The sequence below is a fragment of the Myotis myotis genome, unplaced genomic scaffold (assembly GCF_014108235.1).
Source record: "Myotis myotis isolate mMyoMyo1 unplaced genomic scaffold, mMyoMyo1.p scaffold_m19_p_2, whole genome shotgun sequence".
NCBI classification, from domain to species: Eukaryota; Metazoa; Chordata; class Mammalia; order Chiroptera; family Vespertilionidae; genus Myotis; species Myotis myotis.
The window spans coordinates 53,848,637-53,868,577 of NW_023416324.1; the positions used below are offsets into that span (position 1 = coordinate 53,848,637).

The window sequence follows — 19,941 nt, forward strand, 5'->3', positions numbered from 1 at the left end:
ACAGATCCTTTTAACATATGTGACATGCCTAATATTGCAGAAGCCTCACCATGTGAAATAAATTTAAATGTAAAGATCAGCTTTTAACTTACAAGATCCATAGAGTCAAGAATAACCATCATCTTTAACTCACCTAAAACTCCGAGAGCTCCGTAACAATCGGCACATACAGAAAAGTGCACAAATCATTAGTGTAGAGGGCCCCTGGGAAGGCACATGGGCATTTTCTCTAATAACTGTCAGCTGAATTCAGGGTTACAGGCAGAGCCATGCCCTGGATACACATGTTACCAAAAAGGCAGAAGAGTTCTCAGCTTGACTTTCATCTTTGCCCAGGTGTTGGGGAGTGGGTTTTATTATGTAAATCCAGCCAAGCACCAGGAATGAGTAGGACTCGCCCAGTTGCTTCCTGGTATTGCGGTATAAAATAAACATGCGGTTCTGGTGCTGGGTCCCTGTCCCTGTCTCTGTCTCTCCGTCAGAAGAGGACAGTGGTCCCACCCAGTCCCAGCTGTTTCTTCCATCTTTCTGTCTTGTCTCTTTCTTTCATATTTCTCAAATCCTCAGCCGTCTCTACTCAAATAACCAGACCACTCTCTTTCCGCCCTGGACGCGGAAAAGAGAGACCCCGCCATACATTAGCGTCCAGTTTGATGAATGATCAAAGTGAACACATGTAAGTAACTACAATTATATCATCCCTTTTCCATTGTACCCCAATTACAATACCTTTCCCCTTTCCCTAAAGCAGGGGTGGGGAACGTCGGGCCCACGATCCATGTAAGCCCCGCAAATCATTTGATCTGGCCCTGCCAACGCATTAGGGGCGAGTTAATTAAATGTTTGACCAAATATAGCAGGCTAAGTTTTAAGTTGATAATTTTGTATGGCCCGCGAATGATGTTATAAAAATCCAAATGGCCCTTGGCAGAAAAAGTTTCCCCTCCCTGCCTAAAATAACCACAATCCTGATTTTTGTGATAATAATTTCCTAGTTTCCTTTTTAATTTTACCGCTTATATATGCATCACAGGGTAATTTAATTTACTGGTACTTGTTTTTGAATTTTCTTTTATTAATGGAATTGTATTGTATTATTCCACAAAGCTTTCTATTTGCGAAATTTGTCCATGTTGCTATTATATTCTCAACATGCAGATACTGTACTATTCTATTAGGAATGCTAAATGTCCTTTAAGAAAGAAATTAAATTTTAGCATACCTTTATTTTTCATTCAACAACTGAGCAATGCAATGATACTCAGTGTGTGTACATTTGTGAACACATGTGTGTGTGCACCCTGGGAATTATATTTTCCAATGTGGAGTACTGTGATGTGTGCAGCCAATGGAAACAGTAAATTCAATTCATTGTAGTTAGTATGCAGACATTTAAGACAGTACTGAAACAGCATTGTCAGGCTGTCTCACCTTTCTTAAGGCCCCATCCCTTAAAAACATTTGGTAGCTTTATTATTTCAGTCTTATTTCTTTAAATGATGCTTTTAAAAGCATGGATTTTCTAAAATTATGTTCATTTAAAAAGCAAATTTTATGATGATCTTTTGGTACATTTTCTGATGTCTCCTTTCTATATCTGTTGATAATGAAAGATTTACCCATTTTGAAAATCATGATTGTTCTTTCTAATTCTTCTGGTTTCTCCTTTAGATGCTTTTCTTAATGAACACAGACCAAGCTCTCCAATCCACAGTGACATGTATATTTCATAATACATAATTCTTCCTGTATTAGACTGTTAACCTAACGGAAGCTTTAGTTTTGGGTACAAAAATGGGACACATCAAAAATGAAAATGGGAATAGAAACAAGCATACTTTGCAGCTGCCCTGAGTTCTACAGCATTTCTTATATGCCCTTTCCCATCTTCGAACGTGGTCTTATTTCCTACTGTTAACGTGCCATTTTTAGTAGAGAAGTCAGGGAAACACCTCCGGAGAACTGTAAAAATAAATGAAAATTATGGTAATCACTTTCCTACCTCCTACATGAGGTCCTCCCTTTGTTAAGTTTTCTGTTATTTATAACGAAGTTCTTGCTAGACAATGTATAATCGCTACTGAGCAATTATAATTGCCCATTATTTTATGATCAGAGAATTGCCTGATTTTTATAAGACACATGGAAAGCAAATATGATGACAATCTGAAGCTACATTCTAAACTTGATTATTTTATACATGGTACATTCATCAAGTAAGATACACAGCACAGGTTTTAAAAGAGGAACTCTGATACTGTAGCTCTCATGTAAACAGTTTTTAAAAGGCTACATTTACTTCTATGACTCGATAAGTTTAGTTTTGTTATTTAAAAAAACAAAAATCACCAACTTAGACACTCCTTGAGTGAAACCTTGAAAATTAGAGATTAGTGAATAATTTCTTGGAAAATAAAAACCAGCTCAAACTTTCAGTATTACTAAGACAACTATATTTTAATTTGTAAAGCTTCAATAATTTTCTACCTTTCTCATTTACATGGTTTTTCTTGAGGGGCTGGAAATGGAAACACTGAAGCTAACAAAAATGACTCCCTACAAAAGTGACCTCTGGTTTGACCATTATTAGCACAGTTTCTGAGAAGAGTTATTAACTCATTGTTCAACCTCCTATATGATTATTTTGATTAAATAGAATCCTTGCCCCTTTACAAGTCTTTATTGCTAAAAATATGTTTAAATCCCAATTTTAAATGAAGTGGGAAAAGAAATTTAAAAATGGATACTTTTCATATTTTTTCTTTATAAGAAGCATGTTGGCTCATAAACCTGGCTGGGGGCTTCCCGGGTGTAAATCCAAAAGGAGCCCCCAGATGAGGAGGGCAAGGAGAGAATGAAGAAAGTCAGAAGACTCCAGACTGTATGTGGCAGGTTTAGTTGGCAAGGGGATTCACGAGGCTTGTTTTGGGCAGCTGCAAGGAGAGTAGATTTTTGTACTCACCTGCGAAATATATAAAAAATATAACATACTAGAGGCCCAGTGCATGAAATTGGTGCACAGCGGGAGGGTGGGGGGGGCCTCAGCCTGGCCTTTACCATCTTGAAATCCAGGACCCCTCAGGGGATGTCTGACTATGGTATTGGGCCTAAACCGGCAGTGGGATATCCCACTCGCAATCCGGAACCACTGGCTCCTAACCACTCACCTGCCTGCCTACCTAATTGCCCCTAACCACTCTGCCTAATGGCCTGCTTGCCCCCAACTGCCCTCCCCTGCCAGCCTCATGGCCCCCAACTGCCCTCCCTGCCCAGTCTCCCAGGTCTCCTAGTCTAATTAGCATATTACCCTTTTATTAGTATAGATATAAATATATAAAGATTAATATGCTAATTAGACTGGACGTCTTCTGATGTTCTTCCAGACATCCTTCCAAAAAAAGCTCAGTGGCTGCAAAGGCTGAGGGCCAGCAGCCGCCCGCAGTGGCTGTGAAGGCCGGTCCAGCGCCATGGTCCCTTTTGCAGAGGCCATAGGAGAAGGTGCCGCAGAAGAAGGCAGAAGGGAGAAGGCAGTGCCATGGATAAAGGGAGAAGGGAGAAGACCAGTGCCATGTGAGAAGAGAGAAGGGAGAAGTCCGGAGCCGTGCGAGAAGGCAGATGGGAGAAGGTGGCAGTTAGGCAGTTAGTGGGATCAGGCCAGCAGGGGAGAGCAGTTAGGCAGTTGCGGGGATCAGGCTGGCAGGGGAGAGCAGTTAGGCAGTTAGGGGGATCAGGCCACCAGTGGAGAGCAGTTAGGGGAATCAGGCTGGCAGGGGAGAGCAGTTAGGGGGATCAGGCTGGTAGGAGAGAGCAGTTAGGCAGTTAGGGGGATCAGGCTGGCAGGGGAGAGCAGTTAGGGGGATCAGGCCAGCAGGGGAAAGCAGTTAGGCAGTTAGGGGGATCAGGCCGGCAAGGGAGAGCAGTTAGGCAGTTAAGGGGATCAGGCCGCCAGTGGAGAGCAGTTAGGGGCAATCAGGCCAGCAGGGGAGCAGTTAGGGGCATCAGGCAGGCAGGCAGAGATGGTTAGGAGCCAGTGGTTCTGGATTGCAAGAGGGATCCCTTACTGGAGAGAGTGCAGGCCGAGCTTAGGGGCACCCACCCCCATGCACGAATTTCGTGCACTGGGCCTCTAGTATTTTATATGTTGCATGTCCATACCTGATAATTGGACCCCGGCATATGGCGCCCGAACAGGGAACCCTAGGTAAGCCCCACTCTCAGGATGGATAGGACTCCACCGTAGGAAGAGGGTGGATAGTCTTCGCCGACTCCGTCCACACCTTTGGGAACCCCTGGAACAGGATTCCCCTAGGTAAGCCCCCCCATTGAGAACCCCCACACTCGGGACGGATAGGACTCCACCAGGGTACTGCAGACCCCCCTACAGAGGATAAATAGGGTGAGAAGGTGGATAGTACAGAACTTAGATTGAGAAGATGTGCCATACTGAGTCCAAAGAAAGAAGACTCTGTATTGATCTTTAGATTAAGAAGATGTGCCATACTGAGTCTAAAGAAAAAAGACTCTGTATTGATCTTTTAACACATATGCTTGCTAGCAGAGGAATTAAGGTTACTCCCAGTCAGACAGAACGTTTTATACAAGAAGTATGTCCATGCTTTTCTGAGGAAGGAAAGGTAAATGTAAAGGCATGGGAGGAGGTAGGTCCAAGGAGCCTTATCCTTAATCCCACTGCAGCCTTTCCACCCCGGGAAAGTGCAGGATTGGCAAGCTTTCCCTGGGGTGATAGATCAGGACTCAGGTAATAGCGGAAAGCGCCAATCTTACTCTTAAAATGGATACAAGAGAGCATTTGGGGTTTTTCTTTTTAATGCCTGCTTTTAAAAAATAAAAAAGGGGGAATTTGCCGGGAGCCGGTCCATCCTTGCTGTTTCAAAGGACCTGGCATATATGGCATGCTGTTCTTAATATGTTTGCTCACCTTCTTGGCACTATGTGTTTTAACCAAGGTCTCTGAGAAAGGTTGTTTCCCCAGGTAGGGATTTTCCCCTGAAGTTAGGGAGGGAATAAAACCTCTTAACTAAGTGCCAGGTGGGTAATTAATCACTTTAACTACGAACAATCATGCTTAAGCTACATAATCTTTACTCCCTGGAATGGAGATAAGAAACGCCCTAACCTTTGTAATAGAGATTGATAGGATTGAATCAACTGGTATAAATACAGATGTAACAAGACAGCAAGACACAGAACTTAGAAGACAGAACTTAGAATACGGAACCAAGAGAGACGGAACCTAGGCACAGAACCTACACAGAACGTTCTCTAGAGACAGAAGAACTTCGCTGGAGAGAACATGGCAAAAGATACTGGACAGAAACTGGCCTCAGAACCTAGAGACAGAACCTAGCGAGAGAACATGGCAAAAGATCCTGGACTGAACCTGACTACAGAAATTGGCAAGAGAACCTGACTAGAACCTGGTGACTGAACCTGGCTGGAGAACCTAGCGAGGGAACATGGCTACAGAACCTGGCTGGAGAACCTGGAGAACCTAGCAAGAGAACATGGACACAGAACCTGGCAGGAGATCCTAAGCAGAACTTCGCTGGAGATCCAGACCAGAACTTGGCTGGAGATCCTGGCTAGGCTGCTGATCAACTGAACACTGTCTCCGTGTCCTTCCTTCTTCGCCGACTCCGTCTACACCTTTGGGGACCCCTGGACCTGCTGGGGTTGGACCCCGGCAAGTGATCTGACCCCCAGCCTAGGGGATTTAGTAAATCCATTGTTCAGATCATGATCCTCTTGGATAAAAATAAATAAATAAATAAATAAATAAATAAATAAATAAATAAATAAATAAAATTGTCACTGATTTTGGATATCCTTGTTTTCACCTTGCATGTGCCTATATTGTTGCTGTGGTGTCTGCCTCCAATGCAGCCAGATAGCCACCAAATGAACCACCTCCATGCTAGTGAACCCCCCTGTTGACTCCTCAGGGCACAGGGAGAGACCACGTAACTGTAAGAGCTGGTCATGGTCACGGTCATGAGGGAAGGTCATAAAAAAGATGTGATCTCCAGTTTGACCACTAGCTGGACCTGAGCAACTGGAGGCTTCTACTTCCTCCCCTGTGCTTGGGATGTGCACTCTGTTTACCTTTTCGAAGCTAGAAGCTTCCCAAGGACACACATGTAGCATTTCATCAGAACATCTATAATAATAAAAGGGTAATATGCTAAAAAAAAAAAAAAAAAAGAAAGAAAGAAAAAGAAAAAAAAATAGAATATGGTGATAAGAGTATCTGGATTGGGTATGTGACTGATCCCCCCCTTATGGCCTCTATATAAACTTCTAATATTTGGCAGGTGGGTACAGAAAACTACTCATCTGGAGGTCTCCCAAGACAAGCCTACTAAGTAAGATCCTTTGCATATATATATATATATATATATATATATATATATATATATATATATATATATTATTGTTGATAGTATTACAGATATTTCCCATTTCCCTCACTTTTACCCTCCTCTTCCCAGGCCCTACCCACACACCCCGACCCAGGACTTCACTACCCTATTGCCCGTGCCCATGGGCTATGTATGTAAGTATATAAGTTCTTTGGTTTATCTCTTCTCATCCCTTCATCCCCACAGATCCCTTGCTTATTAAACCTGACTTTTCTTCAGTCTCCCTCTACCATCTGTGCATGGGAGCTGGTTTCAGATTTCACCTGGGAAGCTCCTCAACAAAGCATCACAGATTTGCATGGGTTCATATAGAGTTTAGACTTGAACATATTGAAGTAGTTGATACAGAAAAGGAAGAAATATGTCCTTATAAAGCCTTTCCTGACTTTCCTGGCTGACATAATCTCTTGTCTACTCTCCTCCACCTTCTGGAGCACTTAGAATATTATATGGTTGATTCCTTCAAGTGCCACTGAATTCTCATTAGCCTCCCTGTCTTTCCCCTTCCCACTCTCTGGCATAGCTGACATAGTAGTCTAGCAGTTGCTTCTATTCCCTCTTAACCCAATCACACTTGTGCCCACAACTCCATGGAAATTGTCTTCCCAGTGATCCCAAAGACTTCCTAATTCCCAATACCTCCAAATATTTTTTAGTCTTCATCCTACTTGAACCCATTACCTAGCACAGCGCTTGGTGCATGGTGTAACTCAGTAAATATCTACTGTTGAATGAGTTAGCTTTCCTGAGTCTTTGACATGGTAGGCCACCCCTGCCTTTCCAAAGTCACTTCTTTGCCTTACATGTCCGGATTCTCTCCTGCACTCTTTCCCTTTCCACTCTTTAAATATAGCTGTGTCTACCTACAGAATCCCCCAGGTTTGTTCTAAATATTATTTCTAGGCAACTACTCACTTAATCTGCTAGTTTCAATTCTAAATATGCCCAGTGCATATTTGGAAAATAGAGAAAATATGAAGGAAGATACCAAACTATACATAGTTTATTAATTCACCCACGGTGAATTATATCTTTTGGTAACTTTCCTTTCAGGCTTTCTCCTACAAGACTGTGGGCTTTTTTGTTGTTGTTATAATTATACATTGCGTGTGTTTTTTCTTTTCAGGTTACTCATTTCCTTTTATAAACTCTTTAATGAGTGAATTTTATTAGCTGTATACTATTCTATTAAGTAACTATACTTAATCCCATACTAGGGGGAATACACATTGATTGCAATATTTACCTTAATGTCCCGTTCACTAGACTGGCAGGGACTATGTCTTATTCATTTATGTATCACCGTTGTATTTTATATTGTGAGATTTAACCAAATTGCACCTGTAAGGGCAGGGACTATGTCTTATACTTTTATACCTATTATATCTTCAGTGACTAATGACTCATTTTTACCTTTTTGCATAAAAATTTGTACTATTCTTTGCTACAGACACTTGCTGCCTAAGTAAAATAAAACTGTTTGGGAAAATGTGCACTTGCTTCCTGGTAAAATGCAGCTGCTTGGGAAATTTATATCTTTGCTTGAGTCATTAATGACCAAGCAAAGAGTGAGGGAAGCCTATGAGACATTGTGTTTGGTGGTAGCTACTTCAATTTTTACCTGACTTTCTACTCAACCCTGATGAATTGACTTTCTTTCATGTTAAAAGAAACATATACTCATTGTAAAAAAAAATGGAGAAAAAGAAAACAGAAAATGCCCAGTGTTTTGCCACTCCAAAACAACCACTTAATATATTGGCATATTCCTTTCCAATCTTTTGCTTTGAATAATTTTTTCTTTATTTTAATTTATACATGTTTTTCATTCTAATGCATATAGAATTTTGTATTTCATTTAACATTATAATTTTACATAATACTTATATTTAATAATTCTAAAATATTTCATTTAATAAACATTTCATCAATTATTTGAGCATTCTCTTACTCTTGGGCATTAGAGTATTTCCTTTTTCTTTATTTTTTTTTTGAAGGGGTCCTTTTGGATAACATTGTGATGAACACCTTTATGTAATGATTTTTCTCTATAATTAGAATTATATCGGTAAGAAAGGAAAATGAGTGATTATTTCATCTTCTTCTAAACAGAGTTAAATAAAGTTTATCAATTTTAAAGATATGAAATGTTGATTTAATCAGGAGACATATAAATATTTCAAATTTCAAATTATAAAGAAAAGTATATGTCTGTCCATCACTCCCAAAGCAATTTCTGAACAAACATTTTGACTGAATTCAGGGGTCAGTATGCAGTAAGTGTCTGTTTCTGTATGTGCTTATGTGTGTTGATAGAGTACCAGATAATCAATATGATTGGGCTTTCAAAAATCAATTTTCAATCTTTTTTATATGTGGATGTTTATGCAGCAAAACCCCCAAACTCACACAACTCCAGTGGAAATAGCCCTGGCTAGTGTCAGGAGAATGAGTGTTACCTTTAGCTTCCTTCCTAATTAACTCGGGGGTCTTGAGCCAGTCTTAGTAATATTACTGACCTCATTTTCTCCCATTGTGAAATGAGGGAGTGAATTAAGTAACTTCTTCATAGATTCTGTATTTCTATGGTAAAATAATAACCACTTACAAGGTTTGCTTGGGAAAATCGCTGCTGGACATTCATCATCCATTACTATTTCTGAGAGAGACTAAAATGGAAGGAAGAGTATGTTAACATTTCAAAGGCTATGTGATGACAACTTTTACTCTCAATATAGAACTCTTGTCCATTAAAAGTTCAGTTGCATAATAATCTCATTATTCCAAATTACTCCCCTAATAAAAGTAATAGTGAGATTATCACACTCATATACTTGGTTGAGAAATGCTCTTAAATGCCCTAACTGAAATTCAATTGAATCAACAATAATAAAACCAGACCCTCTGAAAGCAAGGCACAACTTTGAAAGTATGTAACTCTTAAAAAAAAAAAAAAAAATTAAAAAGAGCCCAGCCAGTGTTGCTCAGTGGTTGAGCGTTGACCTATGAACCAGAAAGTCAAGGTTAAATTCCTGGTCAAGGCACATGCCTGGGTTGTGGGCTTGATCCTCAGGAGGGGATGTGCAGGAGGCAGGCCCGCGATCAATGATTCTCTTTCTCATTATTGATGTTTCCATATCTCTCTCCCTCTCCCTTCCTCTCTGAAATCAAAAAAAATATTTTTTTTAAAAAAAAGAAAGTATGTATGAGTCACATACTGAGCCTCTAATCTTTAAATTTTCTTCTGGAAAATCAATATCTTCTCTAATTTGGAAGCCATTAATACTAAATAAGCTTTCAAATTCCCTTATAAATCATAAACCTAGGTAGGGTTGGGGGATTTTAAAAAAATGAATAATTATGAAACTGGAGTTGGAAGTAAAATTCTACATGTTATTAATTAACCATGGGGCTTCATCAACGGATTGATAAAATGTTAACTGCCAATGACATTAACTCTTAGCTCTTGACAGCTAAAACTTCCATCCAAGAGAGAATTTATTGGTGTCAGGGAAAAGTTGAAGCTAACTTTCCAGACTTATATCTTGCATATAAAATATATGCAAGCCTACAAAATATGCTATAAATGATATGTGTGTTTTTCTATGTATACGTGCATGTGTACACATGTTTTAATGGAATGGTACCTTCTTTAGTAATCATTTCCTAGACTTGAGAGCTTGTCTAGTTACAAATGTTCATGCTACACTTGATATTGAAATAAAAGTTAAATTCTTTTCTAAATTTATAAACTTGAACATACATACCTTTGCAGAATGAAAAATAGGGGACTTGCAGAACTGGCTATAATATTCCCAAGAGTGTTTGTCTCTTTTGAATGGAAGTTGTATTTCTAAATAGGTTAAAAATTTTTCTGGGCACTTGGAGACACAGATCTATGAAGAAAAGGAACACAATGGTGGGAACTGAATTAAGCTAAACAAACCAAGGATGTATCTATAAGGTTAGACTTCTAAAGTACCCACCATGATTAAGAGCAAGCACCATTTTCCATATAAGAAACTAAATTAACTTTCTAATCATATTGTAAAAAATGAAATTTCATATACTGATTGTTAATCTCTACTCCTTGCCCACTGATGTTCTGTTAAAACAATAAGATGCTGTCAATGATGGACTTATTTTTAACTTCTGATTTTCAGATAATTGTAGATCTACATGCGGCCCTGAGAAACAACAGAGTCCACATACTTTTCACCCAGTTTTGCCCAATGGTAATAATTTGCATAACTATAGTAGAATATCACCACCAGGAAATTGATTGTAACAACCCATTAAACTTATTAATATTTTGGCAATTTTTCCTGTGTAGTGTATACATTTTCAGGGTTAGAAACTTGCTACCTTTCCTATATTTGAATAAAATGATGATTAAAAATGCTCCAAAAATTGATAACTTATGCTACTAATAACTATCAGTGCCACTGAATTCTCAAAACATAATTGAGGTTTTGTTACTATTAGAAACTAACAAAATGAGGGCTATTCATGGCAATCAATTGTTATTATAGTCTTTTAGCAACACTAGTCACATGTGGGCAGAGAGGTCACCGATGCAATTATTTCATGTTAATCAACTTTGGGGACCTATTAATGCCAAACCAGATCCCTGTGCTAGTCTGCAGAGCTATCATGGAGTGACTGAAATCCAATTAGTAACTCCACAGAGAGAAACTAGAATTACAAAAGATGCACTCTATTGGTTTTGTTTTTCTTTGTAAAAAAAGAACAGAAGGAAGGAAGGAAGGAAGGAAGGAAGGAAGGAAGGAAGGAAGGAAGGAAGGAAGGAAGGAAGGAAGGAAGGAAGGAAGGAAGGAAGGAAGGAAGGAAGGGAAAGAAAGGAAGAAAGAAATCATATTAAGTCATGAGAGTTGAAGTCAATTCTTGCACATTCTCTCCTTCACCTTCGTTCCTCCTTGTGACTTGCTCCATCTCCGGGCTGTACACTTTGCTAACTATTCTTACTGGCAGATGCTAGTTCACCTTCCAATGGCAGTTAGGTAGAAACACTGCTGCTGAGCTCACATCTTCTCAGCTTTGGGCCATGTTTCTGCCGTACACAGGCCATTTGGTGTTGGCCCCAAAGATAAGGTAGTAGGTGGATAACTAAATGAACACCTAAAATCTCATAGTTGATATTGTTTTGTAGTAGCAGCAGTCTAATTCATTCTAGAAGTTTTAACAACCCATCTCCATATTCACATCTCCATATGTATTTTCTCTTTCTCAGTCTCTCATACACACATGTGTACACACACATACAATCACATACACAAACTCATACACCTCTAGAGGGATTATCAGAAGTTTCACAAGTATCTTTACAAAAGTTGAAGAACCATTTAGGGACATTCACAACATCTAATATGCTCACTTTTTTTCTTGGAAGAAGGCAAGGTTTATATTAATGCAAATGTCAAAAGCTCACTCTGATTACAGCTAAACTGAATAAATTATTAACATATTAGGAGCCACCTAACAGAAATTTTTACTTTGATAATTTACTAAATGACTTTGAAAGAATACTAAACTAGTTCCCTAGTGGATATATTTAAATGGATTTATAAAAGTGAATACTGAAAGTACTAATGCTTTCTCAGGCTTTAAATGATGGTAAGAATTACTGAATTGGGACCACGATGATTTGTATATTTATAAACAGATACACATACGATGTATACTTTTACATAGATAAAAGTCCTGTGTATGCAACACATAAAAGAGAGTAATTAAATGGTATAAAAGTGGTTTGTTAAAGAGAAGCACATCAAATTTCATCCCAGACACAAAATGAACTGTTAAAAAACAATATAGCAACTGCTCTTTACTCTCTATTTCTATCAGACCAATTTGTTCACTTTAAAGAGGGTACTGTAGCAATCAACATGTAATTAGCCAAAAATGAAGGTCACATTGAGGCTGAGTATCATAATTGATCACACTCTGTCCTTCAAATGCTTTTGAAACATGTCTGGACCATGCTGACAGTTAACAAACAACAAAATACATAAAAATATGGCTTGGATCAATAGATAAACTACTGCCTGGCAGACTAAAAGTAAGTCTGAATTACTGACAGTTAAATTATATTCTGACTCAGTTCTGATTCTTTGAGTAACCACAAAGGGGCACTATGAATGTAGTAGTTCTTCATCAGTAACTTACTACATCTTCAATTCATTTAGGTTTTAGCATTCTAATACAAATTATAATTTGGTGAGTGAAAGAGAGAGTTACGTTGAAGGTTAAACCACTACATTAGCTATGAAGAAATAATGATCTAGTAAATAATTTACGAAACTATAAACAAGCATAATGTACAAGGATTTATTTTTTGTTTCATCATTGGAATGATAGATTTATATATTATAACAGAAAAATGCCTAGACTGGGAGTAGGAAGATATTAATTCCTTCCTTCCTTCCTTCCTTCCTTCCTTCCTTCCTTCCTTCATTCATTCATTCATTCATTCATTCATTCGATTCAACAAAGATTTACTGATCACCTATTCTGAGCCTGTTCTAGGCACTGGGGATATAATAATGAACAAAGCAGATAAAAATTATTGCCCCCAAGCAGTTTACCTTTTAGTAGGGGGAGACAGATAACAACAAATAAGTAAAATTCTTTGTTAAAAGATAGTAATAAATGCTATGGAAAAAAATAAAACTAGAAAGGAGGCTGGAGGGTGAAAGTTCGCTGGGTGGGATTCCCATTTTAAATAGGTAGTCAAGGAAGACCTCTCTAAAAAGGTAACAATTGAAGAAAGACTTGAAGAACACTAGTAGTCAAGCCGTAGGCACCTGAAGACAGAGCACTGTAGGCAGGGAGAGCAGCAAAATCTAAGGCTCTGAGGCAGGCTTTTTCCTGGATCCTTTGAAGACAACAGATGGCCAGTATGATCCCAGAGCAGGGACCAGAGGGAGAGTACAGCCTGTGCAGTCGGAGAGCCAGGCAGCCAGTAAAGGGTCTTGTAGGCCATTGTTAGAATTTTGGCTTTTAATCTGAGTAACTTGAGAAGCTGTGGGGCTGGGAGTGAACAAAGGAGAGACATGTGATTTATATTTATAACAGGATCACACTGGCTGCTGGGTGGAAAAAATACTGTAAGGGGTTGGGGTTTTGAGGGTAGAGGCAGAGAGACCAGTCAGGAGGTCACTGAGCTTATCTAGAACCATAAAAAAATTATGAAACACTTAAAAAAAAGAAGAGGTGGTGAAAAGTAGTGTGGTCCAGGGTATATTTTCAATGGAGACAGGAGGAATTAGCTGGCAGCTCAAACATGAGGGTGAGAGAAAGTGGAATAAAAAAGTATTCCATTTCACGGTATTCAGAGATGTCCTTACTTGAAATAGGAAAAATTATTGGTGTTGAGAAACAATTGTAGGGATGAAAAAAATTAGGAATTGAGTTTTTGCACATATTAATTTGACCTGCCAACTAAATATCCATGTAGAGACATTGCTTCAGTGGCTGGATATAATGATCTAGAGTTAAGGCAGCAGACTTATTTGGAGATATAAATTAGGGAAGGCAGCATATAGAGGGTGTGAAAACACAAGACTAGATGAGACCATCAGAGAAGTAAATGTAGATTTCACAGAAGAATGAGTTTGGTGGAGGAGGGAACTCCAATGCTTAGAAGATGTTGGAAAGATGAACAGAAACCAGCAAAGGAGACTGATAGGGAGTAACCAGAGAGTTGGGAGGAAATATTAGAAAATGTTGTACACTGGAAGCCAAATGAACTAAGCAAGCATTTTAAGGAAGAGGGATTGATTAAACAATGCTGTTAGATCAAGTAAGTGTGGATTGAGAATTGACCACTGGTTTAATAATATGGAAGTAAATGTTATCAATTGGAGGAGATTGGAGTAGCAGTAAAAGCCTGAATGAGAATGAGAAGGATTTAGGCATATACTTTTGAAGAGTTTTACAAAAAAAAATGGGGGAGGGGCACAAAGATACAGAGAAGTTGCTGGAGAAGGATCAGGATGATTTAGTAGAGAAGGAAATATTAATAAAAAGAAAAAAATAGGAAATTTCTAGAGTGGTGTGTTTGAGTATGTGAGACAAAATTGAAGGCACAAGTGGATGTCAGTGTGGGAGCTTTTAAAAGTTGTCTTCTGGCCCTAACCGGTTTGGCTCAGTGGATACAGCGTCGGCCTGTGGACTCAAGGGTCCCAGGTTCGATTCTGGTCAAGGGCATGTACCTTGGTTGCCGGCACATACCCAGTGGGGAGTGTGCAGGAGGCAGCTGATCAATGTTTCTCTCTCATAGATGTTTCTAACTCTCTATCCCTCTCCCTTCCTCTCTGTAAAAAAAACAGTAAAATATATATTTTTTAAAAAGTTGTCTTCTGAATGTTTATACTTTCTCAGTTAAATAGGAGGCAAAGTCAGAGGCTGCCATGGATATTGGGAAGGAGATCTTGGAGGTGAGAGGAAAAGGTGTGAGAGTGTTTCTACCACAGTAGGCTAGCAAATGGGAAGGGGTCTATAGTGCGGTTGTGGCACAGCAATGAGAGCCCACTTGAGGTTAGTCATCCTGAATTTAAAGGACTTTTGTGTGTGAGCTGCATTTAGCCTGGGATGAAGTTTTGTCAGGGAAGTACAATGAGGTGAGGGGGACATAGAAATTGAGGGTTTCCATAAGGGAGTGATTTTAAAGAGGGACCATGGAATATAAGTCAAGTAAAGAGGGAGATGAAAGCATGAGGGAACTGAAGGACACTTTGGAGGGGTCAGGATCAGTGGTTAGTAGGTCCTGGTGAGGTAGAAGAATCATTAAAATGTTAGAGAGACTGACATGATCAGACTGTGGGATATTTGAAGTAGTTATGACAAAGGGTGGTAATTATCGGTACTGACAAGATCAAGGATTTGACCTTGGTAGTGGGTGGCTCTAATGCAAAACAAGGTCTGTGGCAGAGGTGGTCACAGAACTAAGATGCCAATATACCAAGTTGGTTTCAGTTTCAGCAGGAAATAAGATATCAAAAGTCTTTGACAGAGATGAGGAAGAAAGAAAGAAAGCAAATCAATAAACAGATTCTAGGAAAGATCTCTCTCTGGGTGTGGTTTCCTGGCACATGGAGCCAAAAAGACGGAAATCAGTAGCTACTAAGTTCTTGAGGCAGTTGTACTGCCAATGAATTCACAAGCCAACCTAAAAAGGCCTTTGACTGTTAAAATAATGTTTGAGGTACTAAAACTTGCACAATAGGAAAAGAGCTTTAAAGCTATATGGTCCTCAAGAGAGCATATTTCCAGTGCTGGGCAATAGTGTGGCCTGGAGGCTAATGAACAGGAAACAACCTTCCAGCGAGGGATAATTGGATGCAGTGGATTAGGAAGCTCCTCTCAAAGAACACGTCAAATAAAGGACTCTTCCCTACTGCCATGCACCAGTGTATTTATCATTCCTTCCTTTCTGATGAGAGTTTGTACTCTAATTTTCTTAGTCCCAACCCCATTGTTCATTAAGTGTTGAGACCTGCATCACCCATAGATCCTGGACTTTGGGTTAAAGACAGTGCTATATGGGACTCTTGGAGGACAGAGGGTTTAACTATGAAGACACAACTAACTGCTCATTGAAATGTGTGCCTCTTGTTTCATGGCACAGAGAAGGCTGTTCGGCCCACAACTACCTTGTTTGAATCCTTTCTTCTTGAATCAGATGTGAACATATAAAACTAATGGGTCGATGGCATATGAGTAGAAATGCATTGTGTGACACTTCTGATCCAAGGCATTTAAGAGCAGGGGTGCTTTATTCATCCTCTCTGTTTCCTTCTGGCAGATGGATGCAGATGCTGAGGACTTAGGGAATGGTAGAGCCATCAGATGAAAGAAGCCTAGAGAAGAATCCCCATTGGCCACTAAGTCTTATTCTGTTCCATGGCTAAAAAGAAACTTGATTTCATTAAGTCAATGAAAAACTGAGGTTTGTTACTTACAGTTCCTAGCTTTACTCTTTATAATACTAATCTGGAGAAAAATACCTCCACTTCTCTGGGCTGTAGTTTGTTCATTTGTAAAAATAGGTGGCCTGGCTAATGTAGCTCAGTGGTTGAGCATCAACCTGTGAAACAGGAGGTAATGGTTCAATTCCCAGCCAGGGCACATGCCTGGGTTGCGGGCTCCATCCCCAGTGTTGGGTGTGTAGCAGGCAGCTAATCAATGATTCAATTATTCTTTTTCATCATTTATGTTCCTCTCTCTCTTTTCTCTCTCTCTCTCTCCCTTTACCTTTGAAATCAATAAAAATATATTTTAAAAAAATAGGTGGTTGGACAAAATAATCACCAAGGTTCTTTGGCAATACTAAAGTGATTAATCCTTGCTTCATTTTGATTGCATATGAACAAACATAAGCTCATATTCATGTCTTCCCACTTTCCATACATTCATCATGACATACACAGAAAACTCAAATGAAATTTCTGAATTTTTTCATCCAACAATGGTCAAAATTGCTTACAATACCAACGAGGCTTTTCTTTTCTTTTCTTTTTCCTTACCTGTGTAGTAGGGCACTGTAGGTTTATCATCACGGAGGGACTGGTACAGCTTAACAGGTTAAAATAAAACAAAATGCTCTTGTTCCTGTTAAAAAAACAACATCATCTGTATTACTTTAAACATTAATGATAAATTAAAAAAAGAACAACATAAAATAATTTTTCTAGTGACTATGGAAATGTTCCATATCACTTCAGACTCTGTACACTTTTAATTTAATATGACCTTTAAAATTGACTTCATTTTCTCTAGATAGCTGCAATACAATCTCCAATTTCCTTTTAAACTGCCTAACATTTAAAGCAACATTGGTAATGTAAAATGTTGAAATAATCAAATCACCTATCAATAGGGGATTGGTTAAATAAAAAATTCTACATCCATAAAATGGAAGACTCATTGTCACTATATATAATGTTGAAGAAAATATTCCATGGATGGAGGAATTCCCAATATATTAATTTTAGAAATCATGTTACTAAAGAGTATTAAGATATGACTTTATTTTCATTTTGAAAAAATAGGTATAACATGATATGCAGAAACAAATTATATCTGAATTGTGAAATTATATTTGCTTTGTTAATTTTTATACTTTTATGGATCTCCTAAAATAAACCATGTATTACTTTGGTAATCTGAAAAAAAAGATATATAAATAGAGTAACATTTCCTTTGTGTTAAAAATTATGGTCAGTGGCAGAGTGATAGGACAGGTTGATAGTCATTATCACTAGCACTGAGTGAAGCATTATTCTGCCATTTGGCAAGCCATGGTTCTCTCTCTCTCTCTCTCTCTCTCTCTCTCTCTCTCTCTCTCTCTCTCTCTCGTTTTTTATTTGATTTTAGAGAGAGGGGAAGGGGAAGGAGAGAGAGAAAGAGAAACATCAATTTACTGCCTCCTGCAAGCCCCCTACTGGGGATTGAGCCTGCAACTCAGTATGGGCCCTGACCAGGAATAGAACCAGCGACCCTCTCGGAACATGGGACCATGCTCAACCAACTGATCCACATTGGCCAGGGCATCATGGTTCTCTTTTGAATCTCAATTTCCTCAGCAGTATAGTGGAATAACACCAGCCTTATCTAATTCACAGTGGTGTTGGCAGGACACAAAATAATGTGTAGGGAACTCAGGACAAGAGCTTGTCCAACTTGACTATGCATCAGTAAAACCTGGGGTGGTTGTTGAAAATCATGATTCCTGACTCCTTCTCAAACCTTGAGAGTCCAGATCTCTGGGTATGCATCCCAGGAATTCAGATCTGTTTCCCCAGTAGATTCAGATCAAGGTGGCATATAAACCACACTTTAAGAGAAGCCCTAAACATTTGAGAATGTTCCTAGCACCTTATCAAGTCCCCAGTTAATTAATGTGACTACATACATAACATAAAATATATAACAGGCTGTTGAATAATACTTTTACGACTTACTCAGAATTATCAACTAGGATCCAAATCTCAGGACAAATAAAGCTCTCCACAAAAAAAAAAAAAAAAAAAAAAAAAAATGTGGGCCAGACCCTTGCATTGCTTCTACCCCCTTCCTGCTCCTATCTACATAAGCAAAACATGGGGGAAAGGAGGAGGATTGCAGACAATGGAGTGGAAGGATGCAGTGATCACATTTAAGAGGACTCTCCATCCTCTCCTCATTGATAGGGTGAATGTTTCTTCCTAGTGCCAAATTACAGAGGGCTCGGAGAGACTCTCTCATAGAGACCGAGGTACCTGTAGGGAGGACAGATGTGCATCTCATTTTCCAATTGAACACCACTTATGTTGCAGACTTACAAGTCAGCCCTCTGTGCCCATTTTAGCCGTGAGAAATGAGACCCTAAGAGACCACAGAGAGCTGAAAAAAGTCAGTGGGGCAGGAAGAGGGGAGTGTGAAGTAGTCAGTATGGGAGGATGCCCAGTCAAATATACGGGCTTGCATTATCCTGGTAGAGACTGGAGGTGAATCATGAGCGATAAAATTAAAGGGGTTGGGAGGAGGGCAAGCTAAGCTGATCTCTTAAATCAAAGAACTATTCCGTGAGGACTTCTCCAGAGAATGTCCACTTGGACACCATGAGAGAGTCAGGCATTGGGCGCTTACCTCAAAGAGAATGTGTGATGGCTAGTTAGTTGTATCTTAGTAGCAGTAGCAACACCATATGGGACTAGGACAGTGACCAAAAAAGTGACAGACACTCCTCCTTCCACCCCTCACAACACAAAGAAAGAGCTAGAACCAGAAGAGAGGGAAGAGAAGGGAAATAGTAGACCAGGCCCTCTCTTCCACTTTAAGTTCCCTTGCAGAGTTAAAACCTGAGCTGGAGGAGTGGAAGATCTGAGATTCACATTGTACATGAGACTACATTGAACTTTTTAACAACAGAGTGTCGGGAAAGCACCTGAGATACCAGAGTGAAAAGTGAGATGTGAAAGGACATTGTTAAACGCAATGACGGGGGAAGATAAACACATTTCTTATTCGTAATCCCATGGAGTTCAGATGGCTCAAGACCGGGTTATAAATTCATGCACAACACACACAAGGCTGCTCAGGACTCCACAGAGTCAGCTGGGCTCTTCCACCACCGAGCAGCTATATCATCCACACAGCCTCGTGGTGCATGTGTCTCCAATTTGTACCTCAGCAAATGAGTAAATTAATGCATGTCATGGATCACTGGAGTCTCTCAGGAGTAGTTAAAACTGTGAATGGTAAATCAGTAAGTGTCGAGAGACCCCATAGGTAAAATTGATTTATAACCTGCAAAATGCTACATAAACTCAAGCTATTCACTGGATTGTGCTATCCTCCAGGGAAAGGTTTATACCTTATTCATCTTTATTCTTCTACTTTGCTAACACTTAGCCAGCACTCAGCCCATTCTATGTAATTACCAAATGTAATAGAATGCATGAGACAAATTCCATGATAAGTGTTTTTCAAAATCTTA

General features: G+C 39.2%; 1 protein-coding gene across 1 annotated transcript in view; it reads right to left on the minus strand.

Moving 5' to 3' along the window:
- Positions 1 to 19,941, minus strand: part of SLC44A5 (solute carrier family 44 member 5) — a 90,745-nt gene that overhangs the window by 42,847 nt on the left and 27,957 nt on the right. The window contains exons 4-7 of the mRNA XM_036348455.1: positions 16,988 to 17,072; positions 10,208 to 10,336; positions 9,049 to 9,109; positions 1,839 to 1,962 (exon numbers count right to left, since the gene is read on the minus strand). Coding sequence (XP_036204348.1) covers positions 1,839 to 1,962; positions 9,049 to 9,109; positions 10,208 to 10,336; positions 16,988 to 17,072 — 399 coding nt within the window. The remainder of the gene's footprint in view (positions 1 to 1,838; positions 1,963 to 9,048; positions 9,110 to 10,207; positions 10,337 to 16,987; positions 17,073 to 19,941) is intronic.